Source organism: Brassica napus, unplaced genomic scaffold, assembly GCF_020379485.1.
Source record: "Brassica napus cultivar Da-Ae unplaced genomic scaffold, Da-Ae ScsIHWf_1230;HRSCAF=1757, whole genome shotgun sequence".
Classification (NCBI taxonomy): domain Eukaryota; kingdom Viridiplantae; phylum Streptophyta; class Magnoliopsida; order Brassicales; family Brassicaceae; genus Brassica; species Brassica napus.
The window spans coordinates 48,400-60,795 of NW_026014653.1; the positions used below are offsets into that span (position 1 = coordinate 48,400).

At 34.2% G+C, this 12,396-nt stretch overlaps 3 protein-coding genes across 7 annotated transcripts; 1 reads left to right on the forward strand and 2 right to left on the reverse strand.

Annotated features, from left to right (window-relative positions):
* The first annotated feature begins 1,578 nt into the window (after positions 1–1,578).
* LOC106405239 lies at positions 1,579–2,230 on the forward strand. Its single transcript, XM_013845818.3, has one exon. It carries the CDS (start codon positions 1,733–1,735, stop codon positions 2,060–2,062), a length of 330 nt encoding a protein of 109 aa, XP_013701272.1. The 5' UTR covers positions 1,579–1,732; the 3' UTR covers positions 2,063–2,230.
* Positions 2,231–3,701: 1,471 nt separating this feature from the next.
* On the reverse strand, positions 3,702–6,600 carry LOC111212240 (probable xyloglucan endotransglucosylase/hydrolase protein 29). 2 transcript variants are annotated; one of them, XM_048771668.1, is made up of 4 exons: positions 6,066–6,600; positions 5,449–5,549; positions 5,166–5,374; positions 3,703–4,666 (listed from the first exon to the last, which is right to left on the reverse strand). In XM_048771668.1, exons 1-4 carry the CDS (start codon positions 6,259–6,261, stop codon positions 4,126–4,128), a joined length of 1,047 nt encoding a protein of 348 aa, XP_048627625.1. In that variant the 5' UTR covers positions 6,262–6,600; the 3' UTR covers positions 3,703–4,125. The 2 variants fall into 2 exon arrangements, with proteins under 2 accessions (XP_048627626.1, XP_048627625.1); XM_048771669.1 differs by lacking the exon at positions 5,449–5,549 and having other exon boundaries at positions 3,702–4,666; positions 6,066–6,155.
* A 183-nt stretch (positions 6,601–6,783) lies between these two features.
* LOC111207444 (protein ENHANCED DISEASE RESISTANCE 2-like) lies at positions 6,784–12,396 on the reverse strand. Of its 4 annotated transcripts, none has more exons than XM_048771661.1 (22): positions 11,903–12,396; positions 11,582–11,656; positions 10,943–10,996; positions 10,796–10,861; positions 10,592–10,695; positions 10,402–10,469; positions 10,200–10,316; positions 9,974–10,014; positions 9,766–9,866; positions 9,555–9,650; positions 9,174–9,238; positions 9,009–9,080; positions 8,766–8,921; positions 8,470–8,699; positions 8,350–8,389; positions 8,116–8,264; positions 7,922–8,023; positions 7,739–7,783; positions 7,518–7,658; positions 7,355–7,450; positions 7,180–7,281; positions 6,784–7,099 (listed from the first exon to the last, which is right to left on the reverse strand). In XM_048771661.1, the coding sequence occupies exons 1-22, from the start codon at positions 12,038–12,040 to the stop codon at positions 7,049–7,051; spliced, it is 2,109 nt and encodes a 702-aa protein (XP_048627618.1). In that variant the 5' UTR covers positions 12,041–12,396; the 3' UTR covers positions 6,784–7,048. The 4 variants fall into 4 exon arrangements, with proteins under 4 accessions (XP_048627618.1, XP_048627617.1, XP_048627616.1 ...); XM_048771660.1 differs by having other exon boundaries at positions 6,784–7,085; positions 10,402–10,463; positions 11,903–12,393; XM_048771659.1 differs by having other exon boundaries at positions 6,784–7,085; positions 11,903–12,391.

Below are 12,396 nucleotides of genomic sequence, written 5' to 3' on the forward strand. Positions count from 1 at the left end.
TTTTTTTTGTAGAAGAGTTAATTAGAATACATACATCAACAATATATTTATTTAAACAGCTAGATGCAATGTCAGATAAAGAAAATGTTAAGAACTTCGAAGTTCGAACTATAAATTACTAAAATATTTTTTATTTGTATTTATCGATCCACATAATTTATATGCTAAATATATTCGAATAGTTACAATTATTTTATAATAATATATATACAGAGCCGGACTTTAATATTTTAGACCCTCAATCATATAAAATTTCTTGGCTCGTTAATATTAGCTTTCGAAAAAAAACTCAAAAACGGATTTGAATTTGTGATCTTAATTACGCATACAAAGACATTTACCAATAGTGTTATACTCCCTCTGTATCATTTTAAGAGGTGTTTAAGATTTTTGCACAAATATTAAAAAAATACAAATTTTTATGTAATTGGCTTTGGTTACATAAAATAACATTAAATAAAACTAATTCAACCAATAAAAAAAAGATACAATATTTTATAGTAGGTCAAAAATTTCAAATGACATTAAATTTCACCTAAAATTATGAGAACATCACTTATTTTGAAACAAAATCAAAATCCTTAAACACCAGTTAAACTGATACGGAGAGAGTATGTGTTTTTTTTTAACTATTTTCCCCTTAAAATATTAAAATAATTTTACCCCCAAATACATATATACATGCATGTGTATATATCACAAATTGAGAAACTAATAATAAAATATTATATTTGTTTCAAAATAATCCATGTTTTAGAGTTTTCAGACATTAATAAAATATATTAATTTTTTATATAAATGCATTTTTATGATGACAAAAGGCATTATTTTCTTATTAATTACTCAATCTGTTTTAAAATAATGTATATTCTAGAATTTTTACACTTATTAAGAAAACACGTAAAATTTTGGCAATAAATGCATTGTTTTCCGTATTTAGTTATTTCTTATGATTTTTAACCAATCAAAATTCAGTAAATACAATTAATGTTTTTAAAATTTACAATTTGCCATTATTACATACATTGAAAATATATAAACAATTTTTATTTCTAAAACATGGATTATTCTGAAATATAAGGAGTATTTTTTACAAATTTTAGTAAATAACAGTTCAGTAAATAAAATTAACTTTTAAAAGTTTCTAATTTACCTTTATTTCCTAATAAAAAATTTAAAACATTTTTTTCTAAACATAGTTCATCTTGAAACTAGTAAAGTATATATTTAAGTTATAAGTTTAAAAGTAGAAACATTGAAAATAATATATTTTGCCCCGTTCCTAATAATTGTGGCATTGTTCAAATTCCCTAAACGTCTTTTATGAGGAACTTTGAATCAAACGAGGCATGAATGCATGATGTTACTAATTAGTAATTGCATACCCACACGGATTACGATTATTTTGTGGCAAATTGATGTGTAAGTGTATACAAAGTCTTGTGTAATTCACGATACTTGTCACATCCTTAATGATTAATTAATTATTACATCGAATCCCTTGACTTCACTCAAACACATTCACGATGACGCCATCTGATGCAACACAAGAAAATATTAATACTCACGTATATACGCACACATATACATATATATACGTGTAAAACATGAGATTCTGTTAGCGATTATATAAGTTCCATTTTCCCCCATAGTTGTGTCTTCTTGTCCTAACCACGCTCTTCAATAAAGTCATTTCCCTAACGTTCTTGGCAAAGATATTTTCGACCTTTCAATGTCAGAACTTCAAGAATCAGAGGTTATATTTTCCGATGAATATTATACTAGGAACAACAACAAGAGTAGCAACGACGAAAGCAACAAAACAAAGACGACGGCGATGGAGAAAAAGTCATCTCCGGTGAGAATTCCGTCGAGAAGTATATTCCGGCGTACGGAGGAGGAGGAGGAAGAAGAGGAGGGAGAGATGACTCCGCCACATATAATCATCGGAAAACGAAGAATGGAGGCACAAATGGCGTTTTCCTTTTTTACCCTCAAAGGAAGAGAGTTGAGTCGTCACCGTAACTCCGTTCTTAGAATGACCGGTTTTTTGGAAGTCTAATTGAAAATTTTTGCGGTTTAGTTTGGTTCGGTTTCATATCGTTTTTCTCAATTCTTCCTTTGGGGTGTATACAACAGCACAGAAATGAAACAACGGAGAACGATTTTTTCCGTTACTTGGTGGATGAAAGTTTCAAGTATTAGGAATATATTTTCCCATGTTTTATCAGGTAACAGTGAGATGTTAATTTTTTAATATTATTTATGTTAACTTATTGTTTGGTTTCTTGAGAAGAGGAAAAACCATAAGAATCAAATCTTATGTTAAATTGAGTTATATATGGGTTTGCTTGTGAAGTTATTGGTTTCTTGGCTTGTAAATTTTGTTTTTGGTCCACATCCATGGGATTCTGCAATTTGCTTGCTAATATGAACCGTAAAAGCTTTTTTTTAGCTATTGTGAACTCATCAGAGAAATCGATATCTTGGAAAGGACTGTTAAATTAAATACATGATTTGTTTAAATAAACCAAATTGATACCTTAAAAAATCAATCTGACTTTTGGTTGGGTATATGCAGATGATCCAAATATACTAATCAACATGGACTTTATTTTATGTTCATGGAATGTTACATGTCATCTATTGAGCACACGAGTTAAAAAAAAGTAGTTGCTTACGATTTATAAAGTTCAGATCAATTAGTCATTCGAGTATACGACTAGTCACTAATGACTAATATATCTGACTATATAAATTGTCAGCAAATCACTCGTATACTCGTAGCGGTGGACACTTCGGTTATTTTCTCGGTTCGGTTCGGGTTCGGTTCTAGTATTTTTCCAACTGAAATAAACCATAGTTAGTTTGGTTTGGTTCAATTCGGTTTGTGTTTGGTTCAGTTTATATTCGGTTTGGTTTGCATTCGATTCGGTTGGATTTATTTTTTGGATCAGTTTATTTAGGTTCTTCTTAGTTAGGTTCTTTTTTAGTTTAATTTTTTTAAAGAGAAATTATGTTTTAAAACATAAATTATATAAACATAAACTATGTTAACTAAATTCAATATAAAACTAAAACAAAAACCTTTAAAAAGTCACAAAAAATATATAAACATTAAAACAAATGAAAGTTAACTATAAAAACCAACATCATTAGTAATGTCTCTTATATCAATGAATCATCTTCCATGTGACGCTGTGGAGAAAAATTTTTTGTTTTTAATAAAATTTGCTTTACATTTTAGGTTTAGATTTAACATCTATGTTTACATATATAAGAATATAAAGATACATATTTTTCTATTTTTTAAATGAAATATTTTAATGATACATATTCGGTTAGAAAAATATATATGTTAATAAACGAAAAATGGAAAATATGTGGTATGGTATTAGAATTTTAGTATATTGGTATTACTAATATTTTTAATTTAAATAACTACAAAAACACATCAGTTTCTCGGTTCGGTTCGGTTTAAAACCGAACCATTCGGGTTGGGAAAATCTTCAACCGAATGGTTTGAAATAGACTTTGGTTCAGTTTGAATCGGTTTCGGTTCGGTTGGTACGGTTCGACTCGGTTCGGTTCTTTTTTTTTTCCCACCCCTAACTTGTAGTGTATGTTTAACTTCAACCTGTTTATTCATTAGCTCCTTTCCCATCTTTAGCTTTTATTGGTCCATAAGGACTACTTTTTTTTTTTTGAGAATTGGCTTCCATAAGGACTAACTACTTTACTACTAGATTAAGGCTAGTATAAACTTAAACCTATTTCTCAAAAGCTACGATCTCAAGCTATATGACCGTTAGTCATATCCATGTAAAATTTATTTTGCATTTTAATAGAATACCATTAAACAAAATAAGGTAATAAAAAAATAAAATAGCAGATTAAGATTTTTATTTCTTTTCAAAAAAAAAAGATTAAGATTTTTATGGTATATAATAACGCAACAATGAAGCTTACGTTTTGGTAGATTTCGATTTTTTCATTAATTATAAAATTTTAACATGTGTGCTCTATATAAGAAATATTTTAAAATGTAAACGTGAAAACATGTTGAAATCTATAACAAAAACACTATATATATACATACTCGGGAATCAATTCAACTAATTAATGCTATAGTTCAGCCGATACCACCGGCGTGGACCGGTTCCGCCTCCTTTTTTTACGTGCTCTATGCACTTTAGTATGACTACCACCGAACTTCAACCGTCCTGTATCCCTAAACCGGTCCTTCTCAGCTGTCAAAATCACACATTCCGGCGGAGGCACCGCGTATCGTACGGTATCATAACAATACGAATAATACATGTAACGTTCTCGGAACCGTCGCATTGCAGCTGCTTGTTTAGGACTAATGGTTGAGTAATCGCTGGTCATGAGAAGTTGGTCAGAGGCAGAACAATTGATATTGTTGTAGTTATCTCTGGTCAGAGTGGTCAGTGACTCGGAGACATTACAACCATCGAGAGCAATGTCTTTGAACTCGGAGACGAAAGGTGAGAATGTGTAGTCAACGCTGAATTTACCGCCGGAAGTTGCCCAGCTTGAGGCGTCCCAAATGGTTGCGTAGAGAGACATTGGCTTTTGTGGGTAGTCTCCATTCATTTCTTCTTTTCTTTTGATTTCTCTTATTGGCACATCGTCTACCCAAAATCTGAAAATTGTAACTAAACAACATTGTTATATTGAACTTTTCTATACCATATTTTATTGGCTAATTAGAGCAAGTTTTACCATGTGGTTTCAAATCTTGATGACCTAAACTGATTCAATCTTAATCAAACTAGGTTTAATCCCATATACTTTACAAATGCATAAATAAATTCAGTCAACAATGAAAATTATTACCCTCATGCATGTAAATCAACAAGGTGTACATATATATATTGCGTTCACTAAAATACACAGCATGTCAACAACCACTTACGTTTCATGCACAGTACACTATCAAAGCTATTCAAACCACATGCACTATCTTTTTCTTGACTTAGAAAAAAACTCCTTTTCTAGATCACCTAACTATGAGTTTTTCTTTAATAAAAATTAGCTCGAAACAATACTATTTTACTCTCCAAATCATTTACCTAACAATTTTTAAAACAATGATCATAAGTTGTTGAGAAAAAAAAAAGAGTGGGAAAGAGGAAACTAACATTATTTTGGTAGGGTTCCAAAGGATGCTATAACGGTGAAACTCCTTGGAAGGATCAAACCAAAGACGGTAACGTTCTTCGCGGCCACGGCTTGTGCTACCGTTTCCATACATATTCGTCTGAAACCGCCACGGCTTCCCTTCAACGTTCCCTAAAAACTCTATGTCTAATTCGTCGTGGTTCTTCACAAACACATCGCCGTTTGATGTCTGGATTGAATATTAATTCACATTCAATCACTTTTTACTAAATTTTAAGAAATTGAAAAAGATTAATGACTTACATAGAAGGCGACTACAAGACCGGCCGTGTTAGCTCCAGGCAACTTTATCAACGAACTGAAAAATCCATGTTGATACATGCTTGAAGATATGAATCCTGACCCTATCGAATTCATTTTGAAATAATTTCGTATTAAATCTATATAATTAAAAACCCAACGACTTTAAGTAGTAACATATTTTCAAGAAACTTTATTAACAAAGTTGACAAACGGTGAAATAAATAAATTGCGTATGTCACATCATTTACTTTTACATGAACATGATGATTGAATCTAGATCAAGATTTTGCAAAAGTCTTTTTTCTTTTTAACTTATAATTTTGCAAAAGTTCATGTTTGGTAAAAGATGGTATAATCGCATGATCATGTTAAAACCATTGTAACATGAATACATGATACAAGATGGTTTAATCGCATAAGTATGTTATCACCATCGAGTTATCGTTCCATTCCTATCCATTATTATGTCCATGCAACTCACAAAATTAAAAGTAGAGATTATCATCATCATCAAAAACCTAAAACTCGAGTCTCTTAACGTGAAACTAATTGTATTTCCTGAGAAATATTTGTACTAATAATATCTAAATAATTACTTAAGAAGACAAGAAAATTACCGGTGTATTTGTCGAGGAGTAATCGAACGCTGCGATCATCAGGAGATCGAATGAGATTAGATTCACCAAATAAATGAGAAAGACCTTCATCAAAGAAGATCGGGTTAATGTTCTCCAATCCCAAAACACATCTCCAAGAAACGATCACCATCATCATCACCATCACCTTTAGTTGACGATATATTAAATCTCTCATAACTTCTTTTGTTCTCTTGAAACACAAAGAGAAGATTGATTTGTTTTTCTCTTTCTATGACTGGTCTAAGATGTTTGTTATTGGTTCTTCTTCTCTTATGATGCGTCAAAGTGGGAACGAAGACCATGGAATTGTCTAAGTTTTGCTCCTCTATATATATACTTTCTTTTTTGGTTCTCAACTAATTCCTTTTTCATGCAATAGATAAGTAAATGTTACTTTTGTTATATAGTAACCTACTAAACTCATCTTGAACTTCTATATTAGACTTTTTTATATAATAAAGATAGAATTCTAGAGTCGGTTAATTAAAAATGATTAATAATTTAATATGTTAGAAAGAATTAATTCTAGAGACAGTGATGGCTGGAAGATCTTTCTGCTTTTGTCTCTATTGAAGTGTTCCAAAACCAAAGAAGAAATCGAATGTAGGCCCTTCAAGTTTACAATGACGCATTATCATCATCGTCGGTAACTCAAATGTCATTGTATACTTGAGACTACTCATGGTCAGTTACCAAGCAGCTTAAAAGTTGTGCATTTTACACTATTGACGCATTGTAAAGAGGATATATAACAGACATATATATTTTTCACCATGAAATGAAATTACAACAGTGAACATTTCCAAAGAGCCACCAAAACACTTTGATATGACAGAACATATATGAAGTTTGATAGTAATTTCTAAGGGAGGTGTTAAGGAGTCATACACTATATTATTAACCTGACTCCAGATTTGGAACTATAGCTGAAGAGAGTTCTATATGCGAAACCCGAACCGCACCTATAAGCCTCTCTGGCAATTCTTCCGGTGCATTTGCCTGCCAAAACCAAACTAGATTTGTTCGTATACATTATTACAATAACCCCAACTACTTTAAAGCAAAACCTATAAACATTGTGTCCGTTTGTCACCTGTACAAGGAAAGCCATTTCGACAACCAACGATGTGATTACACCAATGACGAGTCCCAACACTCCATTTGCAACAGTTGATGAACCAATATCCACATCAATCTACATGATGAATCATTTGAGTTATTAATGGTTACAGAGAGCTTCGAATTCAACACTATATAACTTCACTCACTTCTAAGTATGTCGGGCCACGAATGTAGTTGCAGTCCACTGCTTTCCCTAGGAGACATGGAGTGCTTCCCACGCTTTGCCTTACTATCCATGACCCCTTACATAAAAATAATGTCAATATACTTGTTAGTGGTAATCACAAAGAGAAAGAGAGACGAACATACCTTAGGAACTAAAGGTATAAGCTTTAGCCTACTATTCCGGAACTCATCATCCCCATCAACAAATCGTTGCAATAAGGACCCGGGTACAAGTTCTTTCGTCACGAAATAAAACACCATACTGTAGTGTGTTGACCCTGGAACCTATTATACAACCAAATATGACTTTGTGGTTTGTACATTATGTTCTGAATCTTAATAATAGTTTGATCGTTAAAACTTACTTGTACATTTACAACCATTGAGAATAGACCTTTCTCTGCAGCAACCTGAACACGTTTATCAAAAGACTCAATAATCATGGATATTCCTTTCTAAGACGAATCCAAAGGCAAGAGAATAGTATGGGAAGGGAAGCATTTGAAGATTTGATTGTAATAATCTCTGCTTGATGTAATGTATCTTACTTGTGCTGCACAGCCCTTACGTCTAGCCACATGATCTATTCTTTTACTGTCTTTGAACCAATCGACAGCAACGAGGTCCATAAGATGCTTCCCAGCAGGAATCTTCAGTATAGCATTAAATGGACAGGAACAGAAGTTAGCTGGATGCAAGAACTGAACCATTCTAAAGAACTAAGACAAATAGGTTCACCGACCTTTCTTTTATCATCACAAAAGTTCTTGCTACGAACTTTGAAGTTGTTCCCGTCAGAAGTCCTCCAGCAGTTACGAGCATTTTCATTTTCATTCCGCTTTAGGTTACCCGAGAAGCATGACAGATCAATCTTGTGTGCAGGTTCTTCTTCTGAAGTTTCAATTCACATAAAACTATTAGATTATCTTTCTTGAGTCAAGGTAGAATTTTTACACTTAAATCATAGGGTGCTCACCTGTTTTCTTGACATCAGTCTCTATCTTACTTGTTTCATCCTGAAATTGTACACAAGAATGACGATTCAATACCACATGCAGCTTAGTATTAGATGATGAAAATGCTTGGATATTCAAACCTCTTTTTCTGATTCAGCGATCTGAAACTCATCATCATCATCATCAGAGTCTTCATCCATGAGCACAGAGTTTCTGTTGGCAGCATTTGTTTGATCAACAGAAAAGGCAGACTGATGCAGAGACCTTCCACTCTTACTCAAGCTCAAGGAAGATGATGCCATGTTAACCATAACAGGGATCCGGGTATGAACACCTCTCTCATCTGTCTGTGAAAACCATTCCCGCAAACCTGTGATGAGAGCATTACAACGCATGATAATAAATAGCCAGCAAGGACCAATGGGAAAGAACTTACCAGCAACACTATTCAGCATTTGAAGAAGACAATGTTGTTGAAATGCTGGAAGGTAGCCTGCACCCCACCCTTTTAAATCAATTTGTATTAGATGTTGCACCTGTGTTCTAGGCCTCCCATTTCGTGGCTTTAGTGGGGCAATATTATATCCTCCACCTAAGATAAACAACAAAAAGATAATAGTACATCAAACATTATAACATTTTAGTTAATGCTGAGATATGTTTAGGTTCATAGACATACTCTCAAGATGAGCACGGACACAGCCAGGTTGTGGACCACAGTTATCATGCTCCCTAGAACGGAACAACACAACTTCACAGAAAGAGCGAGATTAATAACCAACAAGCTATTGTAAAAACTACCTTTTCCAGATTATAGCTCGAGTAAGGAGGAAAAGAAAGGTACCATAACTCCCATCATCATTACGGCGCCAATAGCGGACATAACAGAGGTCACGAGGCCACACAACCCTGGAGCCATTTGATATAAATTAGGATAAAATTGGAAACAACAAAGTAATATTCTAAAGATCACAGATGACAACAATAACTAACTATAATCCTGAATTGTTTCCCCTGAGACCATGGTATCATGGTAGAAAGAAAATCAAAGACATTCTGCATACATTCTAGGCCCTTCAGGACAACGGAGTCTATTTAGCTAGGGATGTAGCATATAAGATGTAATTTAGTTGTGATGAAATTATCACTTCTCAGTTATTGATTAAAAGATTATGTTCGGAAGCTATGAATGTAACTGGACGATGATATTTAGGTATAACATTACATTGGAAACCAGTCGAGCAAAAGTCTACGATAGAGCACTGCTGTGTGACCATCCACCTCTTCCACTAAGCTACCATACTGAAAGCTGCAGTCCCACCTGCACCACACAGGGGAATAACTTCAGGTACAGACCAGAACAGTTAGAACAAAACACTTCTGGATGCATACTATAGACAGAAATGAAGAAAAACAGAAGGCAGAGAAGCACCTACTCATAACGAGTGCCATCCATGCTCATCACAAGTTCGAATACTTCCTCACATGTTGCCTCCACTACTCCAACAGCTTTCATTGCCCTGCTGCAGCTTCTCGGCTGCACACGTAGCACTGTAAGTTACGGTTCTTGTCTAGATAAAGTTTCTACATAATCAGAGGGCAATCACGCCACAAAAAATGACAAGCTATTAGAAACTTCCATACAAGGTAATCAACTTCAAGAAGCTCTTCAAAAATCCGAAGACCTGTCAAATGTATAAAAAACACAAACAAAGAAGATTAAGGTCAAATTCTAGCTCTTTCATTTACCAGTTACTATAGCAGATAACTAAGGAGAGCACTGGGTTCCACATAAGATATATATATTTTTGGGATTTAACATGGGAAAATAATAAACTATGTTGCGTAGCAACCCTGCAACACCACTAACCGTTTTGGCACTGAAGAAGACGCCAGTGTTTTCTCGAGAAAGCTTGGTTATCAGAATTCTGGTTCGCCAACTCTGCATCAAACTCCTTAGTCCAGTCAAGTACAGATGGCGGGGGACCTGCACATTTGCTTGAGGTGATTAGATTACAGTCAGGACTGCAGCTGACCAGATTAGCTCATAAATAAATGAACTCGGAACAAACCATTTCCAATAGTAGTCCTTCTCACTAAACGACGCCTAGAGTCATCTTCATCTTCTGGTGCACTGAATCTTAATAAAATTGGAGATATTTAGTCAGAAAGTTCCTAAAAGTTTCTCCTGGACCAGTGAGTTGTTGGCAAACTGAATCAACATGCCATCAGAGAGGGAAATTATATCAGATAGGGACTCACTGGCTTTCATAATCTGAAGATGAAGCAGTCCTTCCATTATCCATTCCAGACTTATATTCAAATGCAACATATTGCTGACCATTTAGAACTTGAGACTCTTGATGCTGCGCCAGTGAGGTAAATCAGATAAAAGCACCAATGTACGCAAGTCTAGACAAGTAAATACTAAACAAATAATTTCGTGATGGCGGGCATATGACAGACCTGGTCTATAACAGACTCAATTTTTTCCTTCCACATAAGTGCTTCCTGGATGTTGAACGCTGCCATCTAGCAAGAATATACTACTCCATAATTAACTAACAAGGTAAAATGTAGTGCTAGCTATTTTTGGAAGTAAAGAGAAGATACCGTTATTCTATGGTGCTTTTCTTTCTTGTTATAGACAGACAACACGTAAACCATCTGCAGAAAAGAGTTGACAAGCACAAAAGAAAATTTTAAAGGCATAAGTGATAGTACAGTCAAGGTTATAATAATAGGAAGTTAACTTGGCATGAAGAACCATCAACTGATTCACTACAAACATTATCAAATGTCTTTGAACTGCAGAAAGAGATTGAAAATGCTGTAAAAATCTGGCCTTGCACAACCTTTAGATGATCCCTCTAATTTATTTGTTTAAAATGTGGGATTTTTATAGCATACATATAAGTATCTTTTGTGCATTAAATGTTAATATTCTCATGAAACATGGAGCACATTTGCTAACCAAATTTAGTTGAATCAAGTATTATACTCTCAGTTACTTAGCTCAAAAAGTCTTGCTCACAACTAAGAAAATATTTCTCTACCAAGCAGTGCCTCCTATTTCCTATAATAGTCTTCTTCTCCTACTCATTAAGTTCAAATATTAGCCTAAATAATTTTCTAGCTTATAAATATAATGTCAAGACCAGAGGTTGCAATTCACAAAACCACATACTGTCGACCTATAAGCACTTGGAGTAACAAAATAGTAACAGAAAAGGTAAAGTTAAGACTACTGACATGACCATGATGCGTCTTCAAGCCTCGATCTTCAACTCTGCAGTTGCCATCAATTAACATGGTCTTGATAGGAACCTGTATTCACCACATGTAGAAAGCATCATCATTACACACACGCCCCATAAGTTATAGTAGACTTTTTTTCCTATAAGCATAGTGCCTTATACAGTCCACTCTATGATCTCACAGACATACTTGGAAACCCAGAGACATATAATACTGATTTTCAAGAAACCCAAAAGGGAAAGTTTGAAACTTGCAAAACAGATACAAAAAAAAAAAGAAAAAGAAAAGTAAAAAGAGTTTAGAAGCGGTTAAGACCTGAGAATCCTGAGGTTTCTTCTTGTAATAGGCCATAAGACGAGGCTCCAAAACGAAGTACCTCATATGAATATACGACCGTCCGATCTTCCTCCTTCCATACCTCACCATCCACCCTTCGTACACTACCTTTGACATTCTCCCTGTCCGTACGAGAAGGAAGAACAAGGGCACAACTTTCCCCACGGAAAACCGAAACTGGAACTATATGTATTTCCGCGGGAGATGATCATATACTACTTGGACATGACCTGTGTTGTTCATCGGAGCTCCGGCGCCGGAATCTGGTGTTGGATTCCGGCGAAGATTTAAAGAGCTCGAAGCTCCGGAGAAAGAATCAAGTTTGTAGACGACGAAAAAACAAAGAGAAAGCGATTCAACTTTGACAGAAACAGAAAATTTTCTTCTTCAGGGAAAAACCGTAGAGAGACAAAGAAATAATATAAAAACTGATTTAAGTGGACAACAAAAACTAATCACGCCAAAGATGTCTT

Excerpts from the sequence above, each read along its gene's own strand:
- LOC111207444 (XM_048771659.1), bottom strand. The coding sequence starts at position 12,040 with ATGTCAAAGGTAGTGTACGAAGGGTGGATGGTGAGGTATGGAAGGAGG. Across the intron at positions 11,657-11,902 it reads AGAAACCTCAGGATTCTCAG|GTTCCTATCAAGACCATGTT; the intron begins GTCTTAACCGCT and ends TGGTGAATACAG. Across the intron at positions 7,282-7,354 it reads GTGGCCCGACATACTTAGAA|ATTGATGTGGATATTGGTTC; the intron begins GTGAGTGAAGTT and ends TTCATCATGTAG.
- LOC106405239 (XM_013845818.3), top strand. The coding sequence starts at position 1,733 with ATGTCAGAACTTCAAGAATCAGAGGTTATATTTTCCGATGAATATTAT.
- LOC111212240 (XM_048771668.1), bottom strand. The coding sequence starts at position 6,261 with ATGAGAGATTTAATATATCGTCAACTAAAGGTGATGGTGATGATGATG. Across the intron at positions 5,550-6,065 it reads ACTCCTCGACAAATACACCG|GGTCAGGATTCATATCTTCA; the intron begins GTAATTTTCTTG and ends TGAATTCGATAG. Across the intron at positions 4,667-5,165 it reads TGGAACCCTACCAAAATAAT|ATTTTGGGTAGACGATGTGC; the intron begins GTTAGTTTCCTC and ends TACAATTTTCAG.